The 19,666-nt window shown below is 40.4% G+C and overlaps 1 protein-coding gene across 8 annotated transcripts in view; it reads right to left on the bottom strand.

Annotated features, from left to right (window-relative positions):
* LOC122844448 (ryanodine receptor 1-like) overlaps positions 1-19,404 on the bottom strand; it is a 55,044-nt gene extending 35,640 nt beyond the window's left edge. For 6 of the 8 annotated variants that reach the window (XM_044139890.1, XM_044139891.1, XM_044139893.1 and 3 more), the window contains exons 1-48: positions 19,197-19,367; positions 16,069-16,188; positions 15,887-15,985; positions 15,730-15,750; positions 15,440-15,514; positions 14,515-14,593; positions 14,319-14,431; positions 14,139-14,238; positions 13,967-14,063; positions 13,770-13,844; positions 13,531-13,687; positions 13,191-13,355; positions 12,268-12,389; positions 11,980-12,166; positions 11,739-11,874; positions 11,555-11,650; positions 11,253-11,371; positions 11,022-11,155; positions 10,693-10,934; positions 9,929-10,121; positions 9,606-9,822; positions 9,291-9,395; positions 9,077-9,180; positions 8,713-8,796; positions 8,418-8,577; positions 8,159-8,306; positions 7,758-7,963; positions 7,505-7,679; positions 7,221-7,429; positions 6,777-7,135; positions 6,326-6,455; positions 6,023-6,183; positions 5,785-5,947; positions 5,624-5,710; positions 4,642-4,868; positions 4,114-4,552; positions 3,476-4,033; positions 3,196-3,396; positions 2,603-2,714; positions 2,348-2,491; positions 1,925-2,198; positions 1,721-1,835; positions 1,417-1,549; positions 1,250-1,344; positions 1,043-1,178; positions 749-935; positions 543-654; positions 340-460 (exon numbers count right to left, since the gene is read on the bottom strand). In XM_044139890.1, the coding sequence (XP_043995825.1) occupies positions 340-460; positions 543-654; positions 749-935; positions 1,043-1,178; positions 1,250-1,344; positions 1,417-1,549; positions 1,721-1,835; positions 1,925-2,198; positions 2,348-2,491; positions 2,603-2,714; positions 3,196-3,396; positions 3,476-4,033; positions 4,114-4,552; positions 4,642-4,868; positions 5,624-5,710; positions 5,785-5,947; positions 6,023-6,183; positions 6,326-6,455; positions 6,777-7,135; positions 7,221-7,429; positions 7,505-7,679; positions 7,758-7,963; positions 8,159-8,306; positions 8,418-8,577; positions 8,713-8,796; positions 9,077-9,180; positions 9,291-9,395; positions 9,606-9,822; positions 9,929-10,121; positions 10,693-10,934; positions 11,022-11,155; positions 11,253-11,371; positions 11,555-11,650; positions 11,739-11,874; positions 11,980-12,166; positions 12,268-12,389; positions 13,191-13,355; positions 13,531-13,687; positions 13,770-13,844; positions 13,967-14,063; positions 14,139-14,238; positions 14,319-14,431; positions 14,515-14,593; positions 15,440-15,514; positions 15,730-15,750; positions 15,887-15,985; positions 16,069-16,188; positions 19,197-19,244 (7,540 nt within the window). In that variant the 5' untranslated portion in view covers positions 19,245-19,367. Of the gene's footprint in view, positions 1-339; positions 461-542; positions 655-748; positions 936-1,042; positions 1,179-1,249; positions 1,345-1,416; positions 1,550-1,720; positions 1,836-1,924; positions 2,199-2,347; positions 2,492-2,602; positions 2,715-3,195; positions 3,397-3,475; positions 4,034-4,113; positions 4,553-4,641; positions 4,869-5,623; positions 5,711-5,784; positions 5,948-6,022; positions 6,184-6,325; positions 6,456-6,776; positions 7,136-7,220; positions 7,430-7,504; positions 7,680-7,757; positions 7,964-8,158; positions 8,307-8,417; positions 8,578-8,712; positions 8,797-9,076; positions 9,181-9,290; positions 9,396-9,605; positions 9,823-9,928; positions 10,122-10,692; positions 10,935-11,021; positions 11,156-11,252; positions 11,372-11,554; positions 11,651-11,738; positions 11,875-11,979; positions 12,167-12,267; positions 12,390-13,190; positions 13,356-13,530; positions 13,688-13,769; positions 13,845-13,966; positions 14,064-14,138; positions 14,239-14,318; positions 14,432-14,514; positions 14,594-15,394; positions 15,411-15,439; positions 15,515-15,729; positions 15,751-15,886; positions 15,986-16,068; positions 16,189-19,196; positions 19,368-19,390 lie in introns of those variants that run through there. The other 2 variants (XM_044139887.1, XM_044139894.1) reach the window with 2 other exon arrangements.
* Between the last annotated feature and the right edge of the window lie 262 nt (positions 19,405-19,666).

Genomic DNA, 19,666 nt, shown 5'->3' with positions numbered 1-19,666 from the left:
CATCTGCCCTTGATGAATAAACTTTAAAAGCAATCTATAAATGGCTCCATCCATGATTACTTCCTCTAGCATTGCTCTGCGGTTTGATATGTCTATGTTCCTCTTATAGGCCGCTTTGGGGTCATAAACGTTCCACACGAAAGTCTAACTGCACTTACAATTAATTAGTGGTGTGTTATGTATGACTGTACGATATTTATATGTTTTTAGAAAATACAGTAAGTGACAAAGTATATAGTTAAGTAAAATATTATTGCACAGTGCAAAAGTATTAGAATCGCTCTGTTAAATGAATTAGCAGTGTAAATGCTTTAACATTGCCATGCTTAAACATTTTACCTTTCCCCAAAGCAGGAATCTGAACAGGAAGACTGATGACTCCTACAAGATCCTCAATAGGAACCAAGGACCTCAGAATTGCCCTGATCCGAAGAGCTTCACCCTTTCCAGCTTGAATCAACTGTAAAGAACACATTTGTTTACTATTATATCCGATATGTTATACAAATCTAGCATGAATGCTGTGACTCTGCTCCTCTTACATGCATCTCTGGAGCACATCGTCCCAGTAGGTCAATGAGAGCAGAATAGAAGGACATGATGGCATTTCCGAGGTGCACTCGATTCTCCTCCTGCTGCTCTTCTCCTCCAAACCTTCCAGGAATAAAGGAATACATTTTGTAATTTGTTCTTTAACTCAAAGTGGCTAGGACAAAGTTCTTTCTGATCCAACACTGAGACCTCTTACATGGGGAAACGTCTGTCTTTTTTAATGCTGGGACCATCTCTTGCAGGGTCCTCTGATATTTTGATGGCTTCCTCCACAGCAGCCAGCAGACCATTACCACCCTCGCCTCTCAACGCCGGACCGAAGCACTCGGGTCTTCGAATGAGAAGACGCACAACAACGTTGGCATTCTCTTCCACGCTTTCTCCTAGGTGAATGAAAATCATCTTATGTCTTGTTATTGTCAAACAAGAAAAGGAGAAGGTAAGTGTGACTTTAAGTTAAATTTTAGAATTTAAATATTTGGTAAATTACCATTGACAAAAACAGCAAAACGAAGAAAGTCAAGGTATTTCTCTCCACCACAGGGATTCCAACCGATGTCGGGGTAGCCTTTAGCCAGCAGCATGGGGCAGCTCTGAAGCCCACACCCAGCCAAGTACTTCACCACCTACGAAAATATTAGCATTGACAGATAAGTAAAGTGAATCTACTATTTAGGGTGTCATAGGAATCTTTTACCATTTCTAAATCCTGCTCCTGGAGAGCCAGCGCCAGTTCGTTATTGTCGATGCAAGATGCCGCAGCCACATCCAGCGGGGTAGAGCCGCGCATTCCTGAACAAACAGCACACCATGTTCAGCTAGGCTTCAGCAGTAAGAATTGTAGAAGTGAACAGAGACAGTCACCAAGGCCAATGCCGCTGTTCTGCAAAAGGTAGCTGAGATGATCAAACATGGAACGTTGATTCTGGCGACTGATGCGGCAGAAGTAGCAGAGGAAACGGCAACAGTTTGTCACCACTCGAGGGAAGCGGATTTCCTGTTGAAAGACAGCATGATCAAGTTGAGCTTAAGGCTATTTAAGGCTTAAATAGCCTTAAATGTACTTCACATGTACATGTATGTACTTCACATATCCCACAAAATTTTACTTTTTCAGCCTTGAGTCCCATCAGTATTTAACCCAAACAAGGACATTGAAAATGAATACCTTTGAGTCACCACCACCTAGCACATTGACCATAACCTCCATGACAGTCTCATGCATCCCCAGAGCACGCATCAAGTTGGGGTGCTGATAGAAAACTCTGTTACTCATGATGTTTCTAAAGAGCAGAAAATGATTGGATTAATGTCTTGTCACCTTCGGTTTTAACCAAAGGAAAAACCTCAATCAAAAATTTTATCCATATACCCAATGCTTTGAATTATGAGCCTCTCCTCCTCTGGACCCATCTGCACAATAAGCAGGGAGCGGATCTGACCCAAGCACTCCAGGAGATCCATGGTGTCCTGTATCGACACCTTGTTGATGGTGTAAGCCTTGGGAAGTGCTCGCATCAGTTCACCGAGTCCGTCATACTGCCTGTGAAGGAGGCTGAACATCATACGCACTAACTCTGGGTTTTGGATGAATGACTCCTGGGCCCAATGGATCATGGTGTGGGAAATGAGCTCCTGCAATGTGCCTGGTAGAATCGGGAAAGGGGAATAAACAACAAGGACAAAACAGAATTTCAAAGATTAAATGTGAGATTCTCTTTCAAGCCAAACCTGCCAGAAAAAAAAGGTATATCCGTGTTGTAACGTCATGTGACAGAGCGGAGTAACAGCTCACTTGGTTTTTTATCTTCCTGCGGTTCAAGCTCCACCTCCACTTTTTTCTGCCGAAACTTTTTCACCCTTTCCAGCAAACGAAGCAGGCGCCCGCGAAGAGAATTGTCCACCTCCTCCCCCTGTTCTTCCTCATCAATATGAACACCTGCAAAATTTAGTTTGGAAATTAAGCCTTGAACATTTTATTTATTAGCCACTTGAAGAGGAGAGATTTAAAGAATTCATGTCAGACTGGGTATAGCAGATTAAAACTGACCACAATGTGTCAGAAGAGCATTATGAAAAACCAGCAAGGAGTCACGGACTTCATCAGGAACTGGACAGTCTTCGTCGTCTGGGCAGCTTTTAAAGTTCATGAGCATGTTGACCTACACAATAGTGCACAAACAAATGGAAACTCTTTGGAAAGAGATCAGCAACATATGTAACAAAATGTTATTTAATGTCGTCTAATCAGAATCATATTTTTACTTCAAAATCTATATAATAGGACAACCATTTTCCCCTCAGCCTTTAACGTTAGATAAGTCTAGACTTTCACTGTTTTATGTTAGGAAAACCAATGCTACTTTTTAAGCTTAATGACAGAATAGCAAGATAGTTTTTTTTATTACTTTCTATGCAGAAATATTGAACAGGCTGATTTTATGTCAGACAGTGGGAAAAAATTTTGTATAGTGTATGTAGGTGCCATTTTATACAGTGTTTGAAACCAGGGGGTTCAAACACTATAGATAAATCTGATTTAAAATAGGTATTTAATGAAAGAAAATCTAATCCATATTTGTTTGATTTTCTATTTGCATGGGATGAAAGTTGCAGTTGTAGGTTCGTATACGGTTTTCTTACTTGCTCCTGGGGCGGAGAGCGAAATTCACGGGTCTTTCGTGCGGTCTCTGCAGCTGACATGGTGAAGGCCATCATGAGCTCATTGTAGCGCTGCCTCTGGTTGGTCTGTATCTGGGTGACGAACTCATCTGAGAAAGCAGCAATGGCCTCCACTCTGTGTCGTAGCTCGCAGTCACAGAAATACTGCAACAGGGTGCACATCTAGATAACAAAAGCAAAATGAATACTGACATTGTTTAGAAACCTTTTTGGTGAAAAAAGTAGCAATACTAGTTTGTACCTGCAGTTTTACAGACTCTGGTAGTTTCATCTGAAAAAGTCCTTGTTCGAGGTGTTCCTCTTTAGACTCCCCACAGGTTTCCACTGGTTTTGTCTCTTTCTCTGTGTCCTCAGCTCCTTTCTCACCATTTATGAAATCTATTTCCACTGCTTCCCCTTGTGGCACATTTACATCTGTTTCCTCTAGTTCTTCCTCTTCCTCTATTTCTTCCTCATCATCATAACCATAATCTTCAAACTCCTCTTCCTCTTCTGCCTCAACTCCCTGCTCATCCTCGTTGACCACTGCGACTTTTGATGGTTCCTCTTGTTTGTTCGACTTTGACGGCTCCTCCAAAGGCTCCTCTGATTTTGAAGTATGAAAGACTGTGGGCTCAATCATTTTCAGGATGTGCGTGACATCTTCATCGTCAAACACACCCATTATGAGGAGGGTGCTGATGAGTTTCAGGATTGGAACAAAGTGAAACTCAACGCTGCCTCCCACAGGATCTCTCATGGCTTGACTTCCATCCTGGACAGCTTCGATAAGCATGTTCAGAGCCTTGGTCTTTAACACCTGCAAATTTAATACAAGAAGATTAATGTATTTCTTTCTCTAGAGAGTTTCTATAACATACGACAACGAGTAAATCTCACCTGTAAGGGGATGGTTGGACTCAGTGTGTAAATATCTGGATCTGTCCCCACAAACCCAACGGAAGAGAAATGCAGTTTTGGACGGAGGCACGTAGTGAGGCCAACCCCGGGTAAAGCGTGAGACTTAGCGGTGTAAAGAGTGATGCTGCGCGTGTGGTCTGTCATCGGAACTATAAATTCCTTATTCGTTCCGAGGCGATTGCGTTTAGCAGACTCTAGATGCATGCTGATGAGGAGGTCGTAAAACCCGCTCCTCATTGGTCCCGGCAGGTAGGTGCTCTCTATGGCGTAGAAAAGCTGAGATTCATCCACATGGCTGCACAGTGCGTGTGCCACCCGGTTGTTACCCAGAGCGCACACAGAGCCATAGAGCTTCAGAGTGTGATAGTGGAACTTTAGCAAGTCCATTCGTTCAGACAGTTCCAGTATGTCTATACACCTAAATAAAACACAGAGTCAGGTTTAACTAGAAAAAACTGAAATAAATTATTGTTTTCTCTTTGGCATGCAGGAGGAAATATTTCTGACCGACTCTCCTCTGGGATGTGAAGGGCCATCATAGTGAGTGGTACCATACACTGCACCATCCAGCCAAGTCTTTCGCTAACACGACCTGTCTCTGGAGCCAGGAAGTTGTTGGGCATACGACTCCAGATCACTGGGGTTAGCATCTGGACATCCAATCTAGGAGGGCACTGCGGAACTGGATTCTTGCGTTCGCTCCGAAACATGGCCGCTGACAATGGCATGATGTTCTGGCAAAACGAGAAGGATCGATCATGACGGTGGCAAGGAAAACTTATTTGGACATAAATAAGTCTGACCTTTGGCCGATAATTCTCTTTGCATCTTAATTTAGTGGAAATCCAAATTCGCTAGCCATGCAGGTTAAACATAAGAACCCCGAAAACATAAGCTAAACTTGAGTGCACTGACTACAGCTCTCTCAGGTGTGAAAGTCTTTGCTGCAGGGAAAAGAATAAAAGTTGGATAGTTTCAGTAATAAGGCAGTTCAAAGTGCCATTTGATGACGAGTGAATAATTTAAACTTATTCCTTATTTCATCCAAATTGCTCTATTGTAGAGGGGACTGCTGTCTTTAATCCTAACTGTTATCTTTTATCCTTATCTTTTTAGTACAGGGGGTATGCAAACTCTAATTTTGGGGGGTTAAATCATCTTACAATGTCTTCATCCAAAAATGTACCCAGAGTGTTGCTTGGATTCATTGATTAAGTTCTGTTTGACATATACAGGATAACAACTGAAGGTAACATTTATTGTGCTATAAAATGGAACTCTGTGTGTGGAAAATACATAGTACCCCTCCTTTAAGTAATTCTTAAACCTTTTTAATAAATGTTTCATATAGTAACATAGATTTACGCAAACTGAAGTCGAAAAGAGAGGCACCTTCCTCAGGTAAGATGTAGATTGGTGTTAACCTCGTAACCTGTACAGCTGCAGTGTGGATGAAGGTTTGGTAACAGAGAAGATCGTGGATGTTTACCTTGAGCTTGCCGAGTTCAAACTGAATCACATTCTGGTTGGAAGGCTGAACGAAGACAGCTGGGAAAAGCTTTGTGTTCGGCTCCACCTGAAAGTAGATGATGCTGCAGCTGACCAGGACTTCATGAGAACTTCACCGTATCAAGGCAGAAGCCCACAAACCTGGTAAAAGGTGTTTATCTCTTTTCCGTTAGCAGTGAAAGTCATGAGTCCTGTGTCCAAATCAACGAGGCAGCCAATCACAAAGTCCTCCTGACTGACACGAGTTTGCTGGGAGTTTCCAAACTCTCCTCCCCACACCATGTAACAATTACTGCGCTTTATACTGCAGAAGGCAAACAAACCAAGAAGATTCAGGATTTTGGAGCACGCTTTTACATTTTTAGGGAAACAAACCCACCTGTCATGAATATTTCCTCTGTCGTCCCCAACAGTTACTGTTACATTTCTCACTTTGCTGAGGTCAAAGTGAAGATCATACTGGTGATAGTCTGGTGTGACCCAGCCTACCCACACACCCCCTGGTTCCTGTCCTGCGAATATTCGCACCGAGTAATAATACTGAAAAAGGACATGAAAAGCTTATTGGTTTAAGCATATTATTCATAATTGTTACAAAATAAACCTTCAATTTCTGATTTTAGAGTCTAAATTGCTTCCACTTGATCATTGACAATGAAATAACTATGAGTAATAGTCATACAGTTGTGGTGTTCAGGATTATGTCCATGTCATCCCTGTCATCTGGTACGACATCTTCCACTAAGCGAGGCAGCGTGGGAACGACAGGGGGTGGAGTTATTAATGCAGCCTTCTTGGCCTTAAAAAGGAATCTGTAAATGACAAAACCACTTACTACATGTATAGTACAAGCTGGTTCAAATGTTGAGACTGACAGAAATCTTAAACTGCTTTGGTTTTTATAGCATTTTCATATTGCATTTTGCATTATGTCTAGGTTGCTATGAAAAATGATCATATGAAATGCAATTATGTCAGGACTCAGGGTTGTTAGATTTTCAAGTTTCTCTAGCAGCAAATGTCAGAGAAAATTAACCTCTGTTGGTCTCAAAACTTTTGGCTATTATTATATTTTATCAACATCCCAGCTGCATAGAAATCAAATTGTCTCAGAATACTAAATAACCACATACCCTTTCTTCTTGCTTTTCTCGGTAGAGGCATCTTTCTCGTTCTCTCCATTTTTGATGGCCAAAGTCTCTTTAGGCACAGAGGGTTCCTTCTTATCATCTTCCTGTTCTTTGCGAGTGGCTGACTTCTTCAGTATTTCAAAGTCTGAATTTGGGTCGACCTCTAAAACCTGGTCTTCGGGAATGGTCAGCGCCCGAGTTAGGAGTGTTGTCCCCGCAGGGACTTTAAAGGTCTCGTGAAACTCAATTGGTATGCTGACTCTGAAGAACAGCAAGTCTGTGTTGGCATTCTGAGACCCAAATGTCTTGTGAGTCACCTTGAGACAAGGGGGAGTGTCAACTGTCCCATCAACACGTGATATCTAGAGAAAAGCACGCAAAGAAGTTACGTTTTCATGTGAAAAACTGATATTTAGAAATAATTTGAGAAAAGCATTGCATTAATACCTCAATATGTGGATGATCTGTAGGAGCAGTGATAAACTGGGGAAGGCTTTTACTGAACCACATTGTAATGTCTCGCTTCATGTTGATAGCAAATGGTTCGAATCCTTCTTGCAGGCCACAGATAGTAAAGTAACGAAGACTACTGACATTCTGGCCCAGGTTGATTCTACCAACCTGCGACAGCCCCAGGCTGCACACGGGTATGAAACCTATAAATGTTTAAAGCATGATCATCAGTGTCCATTTATTCGATTATTTCTGCTCCGTTTTGGATCTGTGCTTACCTTCCCCTATCTCAATATCCTTAAAAGCCATTTCTGAGCCTGAGTCACTGATCAGCATTTCTCCATTGAGTGTGAACATGATGTTCATTTCTGTGAGGTCGATCATACAACCCACCACATCACCAGACTGCCACTGGCGGCCAAATGGCTCATTTCCAATATGCCAACGTTGGGCCTAAAACGTCGATCAAGAGAATTTAACATCATAAAGGGTTTAGCCCACTTTCACAATCAAAGTGAGTCTGCATCCCACCTTGAAGCCATTGAAGACATACGCCAACTCGTCGGCACCAAGTTCAGTATCTGCACGAACACAAGGCCTGGCCCAGCCCACTCTCATCTCTCCAACAGTCACAGCCTCAAACTCAAAGTACCATTTCCCCTGTGTGACGGCGTAAGATTTCTCAGCTCTGAACACTCTGATTTTATCGCCACGGGCGCTGCCCGGTCCATGCCCACCTAGAGTAAAAACATGGCAGTAAATAACATGCTACAACCAGGATTTAAGGAATACTGGTGGGACGAAGGCTGCCTTTAGAGGTACGCAAAAGAAAGTTTGTTAAAATGTTTTTTTCTGGTAAATAAGAAAACATGGAGACAAGGCAAAATGGAAAGATTTCTATTAATATAGATGAAATAGCAGTGCAAACTTACTACTCTCCTGATCAGGTGGTTCTATGTTGTAGCCATAGCCGATAAGAGTGCGAACTGCTGCACAAACTGTCTCTCTGTTGGTCTTTTTTGTCTTTTCATCCAGCAGGTTGTAGGGAACCAAACGGGGATTACGCTTGTTCAATATATCCTATTTGAAAAAAGTCCAACTGAAGTTAAAACGAAATCAATTAAACACTAAACATTGAAAAGTTTTTATTACTCACTGTCACAGCATTTTTGCACATAATGAAGTTGATACCTGTACAATACTGTATGTCCAGCCCTGTCGAACCCGGTCTCTTGCCCACACATTGTGTCCATTTTCTGCCAGTCTCTCCACTAGAGTGTTTTGATTTGGAGTCAGTTTGACGTGATTAAGATCCAAGGGAGCTGGCTTGTATCCATTACTTTGCATGTAGCTAACAAGCAATACATTGTGATGTGAAGGGTAAGTGAATCTTTCAAATACACAACTATGGCATTTATTATTAAAATGATACAATATCACATGGTACCACACTCAAATGCCATATGTATAACATGTTGCAGCTCACGTTTTGGGGAGCTTGGTCCTTTTCAGATTTTCCTCCGCTTTTTCATCTCCCATTCCCACATGACAGCCCAGAGCTAGCAGAGTCCTGTTAAAGTAAACACAATACACATTAGACACAGGTCCTACACATTTTTCATGTCAAACTTCCACAGATATACTCCTGGCTGCACTTTGGGCACCCTTGTTTTAGAGGCAACAATACATATCAAAGTCTGGTAATACAGTTACATTTCCACATCTACTTCCTCTTCTATTCTTGTTCAGGTTTCAGTATAATTAAAATCATAGATTATGCTACTCCACACTAAGTAGAGTAGCATAATCGTCAGAAGTACCAAGAACTGTTGATTTAAACTTCTACGTACTTCAGTGTCTCTCCTGACATTGCTAAATTGTAGTTCTTCTCCGGCTCCGGTAAACTCTGGAAATCTACCAGGCAGGGGTGCATCTTCTTGTTGTCATCACGAAACTTTAGAAACAGAAAAGCATAAACATTTGCTTGGAGGAATAGTTTTTGTTCCCAGCAATGCTTTCTCTACAAAGTTAAAATAAAAAATTTAAAATCCTGAAAACCCTCACCAGTCCATATGTCCACCCTTGTTCAATGCGATTAACAGCCCATAACTCATGACTGTTTTCCGCGAGTTTCTCTCGAATGCGCTCCAAATGAGGAGGAAGTACAATCTGAAAGAAGAAAATAAGTTAATAAACTGAGACTAAAACCAATGCAATATGATTTTTAAGCAAAATGCAGTTTTTGCTTAAAAAGATTCCTAAAAATCTTTAGAAATTTTGTCAAAATTCCTAAAGATGAGATGGAGATTTGACTAAAACTAGAATTTGTTCTCTACACTATACGTTTTGCAAGAGCTAAAACTCCTTTGCAGGATTTACCTGAATTGTGTCCACAGGACAGGGAGTGAATGCTGTGTGAGACAGGGACTGGGTTGGACCGAGCAGGTTGCGAACATCATTAAAATCATGTTTATATTCCTTGATGGGCTCAATCCTCAATCGGTCCCTTGGCAGCACTGCCTCATAACAGGGAGCATAGCCTGGAGGGGGATGAAACTTGAAGTCCCCATGACGACCCCCAAGAAGAAACCGTAGCCTTGCATTTGGAACAAAAAACAAACATTAGCTGTTTAAAATACTGAGCCGTGGCACAGGACAAATAGAGAAACTTTGAGAATAAAAAAACCTTCAAAGTGCCATACTTGACGCCTGCAGAAAAGCTGACAACTGGAAAGAAGAGGCCGTCGAGGTTGAAGTTCTCAAACATTCCCTGCACAGGGTGTCCGTTGATACGAAAGGAGATGCTCGGCACACTTAGATCCAAACAGCAGCTGACCACATCCTCTGCTGCCAGAATGTGTTGGCTGGGAGAAGCAACATGCCGTGGTACGCGCCCTACAAGTAAATCCACAATATAAAACAAAGAAATTAATTCACTTGGCTTGAGAAACAGGGACATGTTATGCTTAACCCACTCAGCTGGTGATTACCCTATATAAAAAAATTAAACCACAGCCTTTATTTCCTGTCAATGAATGTTCCATATCAAAATGCTAACAGGTTAATCAGAGAGCAACAGTTTTTAGAGTTGAAGTATAAACTTAGGGAAGAAGACATATTAGCCATCTTAAATATTAATAAGATGTCTAAAAATGACATCTGAGGAAGCATATAAGATGTAGCTGCTTTAGATAATTAATGCAGAAAGTCAAAACATTTCCGCTGAAGGCAAACTGGCAGTGTGCTAAATGATTCATCTGTGTGTGACACAATTCAGCTGTGGTGCTCACACAGTTTTTGTAGTCTTGGTGGAAATTGACAAAGTTTACCTCTCCACTTGCTTGAAACTTGAGTAAAACGTTTTTAGCTTTGCTTTAAATGTCAAAATTTAGACTCAAGCTGTTACCACTACGATGAACATAAACCCCAATTTTATTATTTATCATCAAGCGATTGTTTGCTTTACCTGACCACAAGTGAAGCCCATCAAAGCCATAGGAGTAGAGGTCATCGCCGACACCATTACCCCCCCATCCTTCCCCTCCACCGGGGTACGGACTGTAGCCCTCCGTCAGAGCCCAACCTACTCGCAGGTGATACGCCTGGGCAGTAATGAACGGCTCCACGTGATCCACCATCACCTCAAAGTACCACTTCTTATACTGAGTGGATCCTTCACAAGTTCCAAGGAAAATGTTGGGTCTCATGCTAAAGCATTAAAAAAAGGAAAATCAATTCAGATTAACTGTGCAGGGATGGGGGGTGGAAAGTATTCGCTCACATAAACTTACCCACCTGGTTACATAGTTAATAATGTTGGTTTGAAGAAGGAGGTCACGACCTGGAAGTAGGTTCTCTGTGATGAGATTTTGGTTAGATCTCACAGCCACGCCATTGCACACACACAGGGAGCACAGCACATCCAAAACCTAAACAGAATACGTTGTTAGAGGTCTGTCAGTAATACAGTCAACAAATGGACTGCTCTTAGAAACAGTCTAGACAAAGTATTTTGAATTTACAAACCTTGTGGTTGCGCCCATGCTTATCCAGGAGAGAGATAATTGATTTAATGTGATTCTCCTGAATAATATTCAACACTTCTGGACTCTCAATCAGAACACAGTACAACACCTCCAGAATTCCTGTCATGCAAATGAGAACATACAGAAGTTTAGGCATTAGAAAAGTCTTAAAGGTATTTAGAGAAGTTCCTGAGTCATCCAAGAAATAATAATAATAAAAAAAACTAAATAAAATCTCCTTTTATTTCTCTATATACTTTTTATAAAGAATGAGCTCAAACCAAACCATTCTGCCACTGATACCTGAAGATGCCTCCAAACGATCGAGCTTACTGACCAGCCAGTCCAGGTTGTCACAGAAAAGAGCACAGTTAGCGCGGTTTCCTCTGATCAAAGAAGCTTCAGGAAAGCGGAAAAGCAAGAAATAAAATTAACAAAACCAAATCATCCCAAAATATGTTTATCAAATGTAATGTGCAGGACCTACCTAAAAGCTCATACAGTAAGTTCACGATCTCCTTCCATGACTCTGCAGCTTCCTCTCCAGCGTACTCTGAGAAATGGGCTGCAGTGTTGTACACATTGAGCCGATCGATGCAGTCCAGAACCAGGGAAATCATCCCCTATAATAAAATAAGAAAGGTTTGAGAAAGTCAACTTAATGAAAGTGACATTAAATCTATCTTCAGCTAATTTCCACTGATTAAATCCTCATTGGGCTGGCCAACCTCCTCCTGGAAAAGGTTCTGTCTGTTCTTCAGGGAGCGAAGCTTGAACTGCTTGTCCTCGTGCTCCAGCTCCTCCTCAGGTGGTCGGAAGTAAAAGATGAGATCCTGCAGCGAGAGCACCACTGCGTCCATTGGCATAGACGGCGGATTAGCAGATTTGTTTTTTCCACTCAACGCATCCAAACCTCTGGGAACGTGACACAACCATAAAGGGTAAAAATAAAATGTTGATTACCGGATAATAAAGAAACACATTCATAAAGGTTAATATGGAAGTAATGAAGTTACTTGATGAACTGGTTGAAGAGGCCTGTTGTGCTGTATATCATTCTGGCAGCTTGAGACTCTTCGGTCTGAGATCGAGCAACTGTGAGTGCATCATCCATGTGACCTTCTTTATGCAGTATGGCCTGAGAGACAAAGTCATGGACACTTAAAATCAGGCAAAAACGCAAAACGTAGACATATCACATCATATTTCAGTCATTTAGGTGATTTTCCTAAAAGCTTTTCAAATCTAAAGACTGACATTTCCACCCATTCTGGTTTGAAAAAGAAGCTCAAGCTCACTTCATGTACATAGCTAAATAACTTCTATTTTACTGTCATTCCTGCACTTTATATTTAATATTTATATTTTATGTTGTATCTTATTTATTCTGGAGTAACCTCATTGGAACCTCAATGAGGTTCCAATGAGTATACATAACATTTTGTTATGTATACACATAACAAAATGTATACACAATTTTGTTATGTGTATACATAACAAAATTTCGTTATGTATACACCCTGTGCATACAAAATGACAATAAAGTCTGTCTAAGTCTAAGTCTAAGTCAAACTGGAGGGAGAGCGTCCGTGAAAATCTATTTTAAATTTCGGCCACTGATTCTCAATTGTATTTATGACTGGTTGCATCTTTCGGGTTATTGTCCTGCTGGAAGGTGAACTCACTCCCCCAGTCTCAAGTTATTTTAAAAGTTGTTTTTTTTTATACTTCATCCTTATTTGCTGCTTTGTATTTTACCTACAATCCCTAAAAACAGATAGATGTTTTGGTTAAAACATGACAAAATGTGGCTTTAGAATATCAAAATCACATTTGATTTAAATATGGAGAAACATAACAAAATTTTCTAAATCTTGTACACTGTTGGAAAACCACTTTTAGAAACTCTACATTTACCCCCAAACTTGACATATTTTACCTTTCTTTTCAGAGGTCCTAGGCGAGCTGATTTGGCATCTACAGCAGCATATGTAAGCCAAAGGCCAGACGAAACATGCTGTACAAAGCACATAGACTCCCCATACTTAATCTCCGGTATTCCCATGCCTTCCACATCCCGCTTCTGCGCCACTTCAATTTTTTCCTTTAAATGGAAAAGAGGTTTTGTTTCCTTATATGTACAGTACAGACCAAATGTTTGGACACAAACTTTAGGACACAGACCTAAAGTTTGTGTCCAAACTTTAGGTCTGTACTGTACATCTTAAATTCTAATCTAGACAAGTTAAAATAAATCTGACAGCTGATTGAACAGAAACCTTAGAAATTCTGAAGCAGAAAGCAGACATCTTGGAATTGGCTTTCTCTGGGTCTACCAACAGAAGTCCCTTCTCCTCGTCGAGGAACAAATATCGCCCTGTTGTTATGTGGCGTACACGGAAAGACTGTCCCCATTTGATGTGGCCTCCGCTCCACCTGTATAAAAATGCAAAAGTAAGCCAGCAAAATAAGTCTTTCCAGTTAATGTTAGAAAAGAAAGAAAGAGGAAGATACCCACGCGATTCGCAGTGGCTCTAGTCTCCATAAGGATCGAGCATGACTGCAAACGGCACCACCTTCATAATGGGCAACTCTGGGATGTGGAGAGTAATATTCTGATCAATTTGGATATTTCCAGATGGTGAACTGACAAGCTGATTAAATTCCCAACAAGGTAGGGGAAAAAAAGATCTAACAAAACAAGGCGACAGCCACCTGCGTTGGTCATCCCCCTGATCTGCACATGGGATGACCAGACACTCATCCATATGACCGTGAAAGAGTCTGAGCACATATCCACCGATCAGAAAACCTGGAAGGCAACAGTTTCTTTATAACAGAATGTCAATCTCCTGGGGCAGAGCCAATTTTGAGGGGAACTACAGACCTTCGGCGAGCTCACAACCAGACATCACAGGAGTCATGGTCCAGAGTGTTTGCATGAAGGATGCATCTACCATTAGGTCACCACTTGCATAGGAAAGGTGCTGGAAATAGCAAGGTTTTTAAAATTAGTAATATTCATTATCAAACAAGCACCGTTTAATAGTAATAAAATAATAATTACCAGGTATCTCTCTGAAGAAACACTGACAAGAATGAGGTCATCTCCCACCCTGACCTTTTCACCCTCTGATCTTTGCTTGGAGGCTGGATGTATGGTCCACCAGCAGGCCTCTCCTACAACAAATAAATTGAATATTTTTTTCCCCCTACGATCCATGTGTGTGTTGTCCATGCTTAGTAGTAACATCTAAAGCCACCTGTGGAGTCTTCCTGCAAGCCCACATCGAAGGCCAGCTTGTCAGTCAGTGATCGAGATGTAGTCAGACAGCTCAAGTACTATGGTGTAAATACAAGACAACAAATTACGATTGTGGAATAACGCGGACTTCAGAGTCTTTATGAGATAATACATGAATACAACCAAAGCTTTAGTTAGAGGGATTCAATGCGAACTGAACTACCTCTGTCTAATGCTGCTATTTAGAGGTACTCGGGAAAGGTGTGCTTTTGTCCTAACAAACCTGGATCACATATCTCAAATTAGGAGTGTTGATCAGGGAAACATCAATGCTCAGGAGAGAATCCAATGAGAACTGGAATAGGCTGCAGGCTTAGGCTGCCAGAGGATCTCCTGACATTATCTGACCATTAACTCTGTGACCATTGTTTCAAAAATACTCTTGGACCAGTGTTTTTCTTTTTGTTTTCTTTTAATGTATCTGCCTGTCTTCCAAACCACTGCATCATGGCAGACGGCGACACAGAGCCTGGTTCGGATGGAGGGCTTTTTTTCTGATAAAGGGAAGTGGTTCCTTTCCACTTTCACCACATGCTTGTTCAGGCTGGGGAAATGTTACAAATTAAACAATTAAATGCAATCAGCTGGATTTAAACACAAATCTCTACAAAATGGAAGTAATTTGTTGTTCTATAGTCTTGATTTAACCGGATCACAGATAATACGATTTGAGTATGACTTTGATAATATTGCATTGAAATTAATTTGATTTGTTTCATCTAAATCAGATGTCATTGGATATGAACCACACTTTTTTGTCTTGACATGATATGTGTTGCTAATTGGCACTACATAAACAAACTCAATGAACTGAAATGCTGTAGTATTATGATGCCTACCTGCTGTTAAGTGTAGGCAAGCAGAATGAATATCACTGTGCTCACCATGCTGGAGTGAGTGTGTTTCAGGAGAATGGCGTGTCCATACAGAAGAGTTCGACTACCCCCACCTTGTGATGACTGAAGAAAATGGGAAAAGGCAGAGCAACATTAATCATAAAATGAGGCTGATGAGCTCATAGCACATTTATGTAGAGACATAAAAACAGCTGCGTCTTTATAATTGTGTTGCCATGCAGTGATTGAGTGTAAAAGTAAATACATTAAACTCCAGAGTAACAAAATAAAATATGTCAATGAAACTGCTGAAATATGTCCATAAGGGCAGCACTTACCCATTTGTCCAGATCAACCGCCTCCAGCCATCAGGTTTAGGATTTGATGGGTAAAACAGAAACAATACATTTAACTTAAGTAAGTAAGCATTGCTTAAGCATATGCACACCATTTGAAGGGAATTACATTTTAAAACTATGGTTGATTGTGCAATACCTCATCCACAGAGGAGTTAGACAGCATCTCTTGCAATGCTCGCACGGACAAAGACTGTTCCAAAATGAAACAGCAAATTGCAAGGTCTGGTGGGACATTCTGAGAAAAACATAACCAGTGAACGGTGATGGCTAGAGGGAATAGCAAATCAAAAAGCAATGAATCTCGCTTGTGTTGTATACCTGAGCATTTGATGTGGTCTCCAAGAAACACAACCGATTCCCAAACCCTTCACATGACAGACACAGTTTGATCTGTTCCTTGAGAATGGATGCAGTGCACTGCAGCACCACTTGATCATCCTAGAAAGAGGAAAAGTAAAAGGCATTTTTGCTTGAAGCATATGAGCTGCCAATTTACCAGACAACAAAGTCAAACAGAAACTTCATCTTTTGGACAGATCCTCTGTATTCCCCTGTTAACCTTAATTCATTTGCTATACACACCACTTTCCCAATATGTTTCCTTCACTGCAGTCATTCTAGTGTGAAGCTTCATCTCCAAAGTCTGGCTTTCTTTAACTATGCATCAGATTCTACTCTCAGAATGTGACATTTTCAATCGTTATGTCATGATGTCATGACATCGTTACCATTCGCTGACAGACCTTAGACCTTAGACCTATTCCAAGCTGAAGGTCACAATCACAAGATTCTTTCTAGCTGAGAAATTCAAAGTTTGAATCATTCTGTAATTGTTTTGTGGCTTCAAATATTAGATGACTATGTCACATTTATGAATTGATTAGCCTATTGGAGTCAATAATTGTATAGTTCATGTTTAGAGTGTTGATATGGTTCTAATGATAGTTTTCATGTTTAAGGCAGTTTAAAGTGTTGTTTTGGAAGGGTACGGGAAATTCTAAGGCCTTGTGCAGAAACATTTTGTCCTTGGTAAGATTGAGTTGAGGATTGTCCCCCAAGGGAGTGACACACTTTGCCCACACCATTCTTTAAATGCGTTCTGATATTACTTGCACCCCATATCCCATTCACGGCTCTTCCTATTTAGAGCAACATTACAGAGGTGTCTTGATCTTTCGGGAACAGAGAGACATGTTTAAATGTGACCATTGAACAGCATGTCAGAGATGGGTGCAAGCTTTTGTTTTATCAAGACATGCCGTCTGTGCAGTCGAGTCTGATCACTGAGTTCTAGCATGAACGGAAACTCTTGAGAAGCTACATTTCCTTTTCATCCATTTGGTAACTTCCAGTATCTAAATCCAACAAGTAATCCTTTTTTATCCACTGTGATGCTGGTAAAAAGCTCTGGCAAGGATCTAAAACCTCATCTATAAGCAAAAAGGTGTGTAGCTGTCAGATAACTCATTTTTAACTGCTAGGGCAGCTACTTGATCCAGCGGTGCCCAAAGCGAAGAGATTCACCCACCACTGCCAACGGGTAGCGACTTAACCATTTCAGCTGTTGGTTTTTTAAAAACATATTCAGCATATTCAAATTAAAGATGGGATTTTATCTGGAGCAGCTTTTAATGTCAATATACAAACTTATTATGAAGTTAAAAACCTTTCTGTGAAACATCGTAATTCTCAATTTTTTTAATATATATATTTTATATTTTTGCAAACAAAAAAGGAATAGAGGTCCCATTATTTCCGTACAGCAGGGCCTCCTTGCCATGGCGACAGTCACAGACTCTGTGCCAGCTTCGCTTCCCTTAGCGTTGGCAACATGCAGTGTAAATCATGAGTTCAACCTATCGTTTTCGTTGCAGCTGATCGGCTTTGAACAGTCTGATAGGATTGTTTGATGCTACGATCTCAGCAGAAACAGCAGTAAATCAAGCAGCACTGTCCCCCGCCTGGACTGAAGCAAGCAGGTGCTGAATTGGGTGAAGCTTTGAACCTGTTAATCCTCACGCAGTAAATATAGAAGCCAGCTGAGTTCAAGCCTAAACAGCGCAGGAGTGACAGTAACTTAATGACACATCGCTCACATATTCCATATAGTGCTGTGTTTCACACCAAGGGACAATATCTGAAGACACGTCTAAACTCCATCATGTCAATGCATTCACACATGACTTGTTTCTGCAAATGACTTCTTTAACACTTGATACATTTTAACCAGCATGTGAGCACTTTAAACGCACCCCACCCCTGCCCAGAAATGTAGTGCACAGATAATCAGAGTCCGGTTCAGGCCATAAGGAAAAAAAGAAAAAAACGTGAGAGACACAATGTTGGAGTATAAACACTGACCCTCCAAAGAAAGAGTGTAATGTTACCGCAGTCCGCTTGCCAACACACAGTGTCCTTCAACAGGCGGTGGCATGGAGATCAAAAAGGGAAATATGATACACCGGCAACGGATACTGCAGCAAAAATAAACTAAATGTCTCTAACACTTAGATATAATACACTGAAAGTACACAGGAGAAAAATGGTACGATGAAAAGATTACTAAATCTTAATTATTTAGAAGAGATTTGATGAACAATGTACTTTTGTTATGTTTTTGTTTTTGTCTTTTTTGGTTCTAGAATCAGGTTCTGGTAAAATATAAAGCATTTTTGAATCTGTAAGAGAATTGTATAATTAAGAAGAAGAAAATCTTTCATAATATAATATCACAAGTATCACTAAAATGTTGTCTAAAAACCTGTAATCCAAACATCTCTTTCTTTCTTTCTTCCTTTTTTTTTTTTTACAAAACAGAGAACTAGTTTCAATCACATAAATTTATTCAAACAACTTCAACTTCTTTGAATATTCATACCACAATAAGAACCCATAATGCAGTATAATCCTAAAGTATAGAGCAACCGAGTCAAATTATCCAAGTTCATTCATCTATAAGTATAAAGTTCTGCTTATATTCTTAGTTTCATGTTTCTTCAAAAATACAAATATTATTCTTTCAAACGTTGCATATGCCTAAAACTTCAAAAAATATATCATGGAACTTCTTTAATCATCTTCCTCAGAACATGAAGGTGAACTCCTATTCAGCCATCAACATTATTTGTTTTACAGGACTTACTTTTTAAATTGCATTAAAAAGGTCAACCTGAAGTTAAACCTGTTGTCAGACATTCCTGTATAACAACTTCGATTGTTTTATGAGGTCTGTAGTTAAGTTTTTTTGTCACGAGACAAAACTAATATATCAAGTGCTTGCTGGGATATAAATAGAGAACAAGGCAAACAATAGCAGCCACCTGTCTTTGTCTGTCTCTGTTCTATCTAAGCAAAGAACAAGTTACAGAATAGCCCAAGATTTTACAATTTGCAGTGTTTAAAAAAACGTGTACTCCAGTCTGTGAATGAAAGTAAATAGCACTTACTGTGCGCAGGAACTGGATCTCTTCCTCCCCATCAGCGCCTTCTGCCATCCTCCGAAGGTGTTAGGACACAAACCTAGAGAGAAACGGGAATCGGCTGCATTCACGGATCTGCGACTTCAGAGTGCTGTTGTGTTCCAAACATAGAGCAGGTTTCTGAAGGACAAAAAATAAACCCCCTGCTGCCACTGGCTTACCCAAGCTGAGTTATGAAGCTCAGAACTGACTGTTCATTATTCACAGCTGTTCAGAAACAGAATCATGAAGAGGTGGAGCAAGCTGACAAACTCACATGGCTTACCTTCACAAGATGACAGATACCAATATTTTTGAACTTTTGTAATACTATTTTTTTATTTAAATATCTTACAATGCAATTACTAGTTTACAAATTTATTTATTTATTTTCTCTTTTTTTCAAAAATATTTAAATTCGGTTTGCAGTTAAATTGTCAGTTGCATGATTTTCACCT

The sequence above is a fragment of the Gambusia affinis genome, linkage group LG15 (genome assembly GCF_019740435.1).
Source record: "Gambusia affinis linkage group LG15, SWU_Gaff_1.0, whole genome shotgun sequence".
NCBI lineage: Eukaryota > Metazoa > Chordata > Actinopteri > Cyprinodontiformes > Poeciliidae > Gambusia > Gambusia affinis.
Note: the sequence above shows the minus strand (reverse complement) of the source record. Positions and strands in the feature narration are given on the sequence as shown.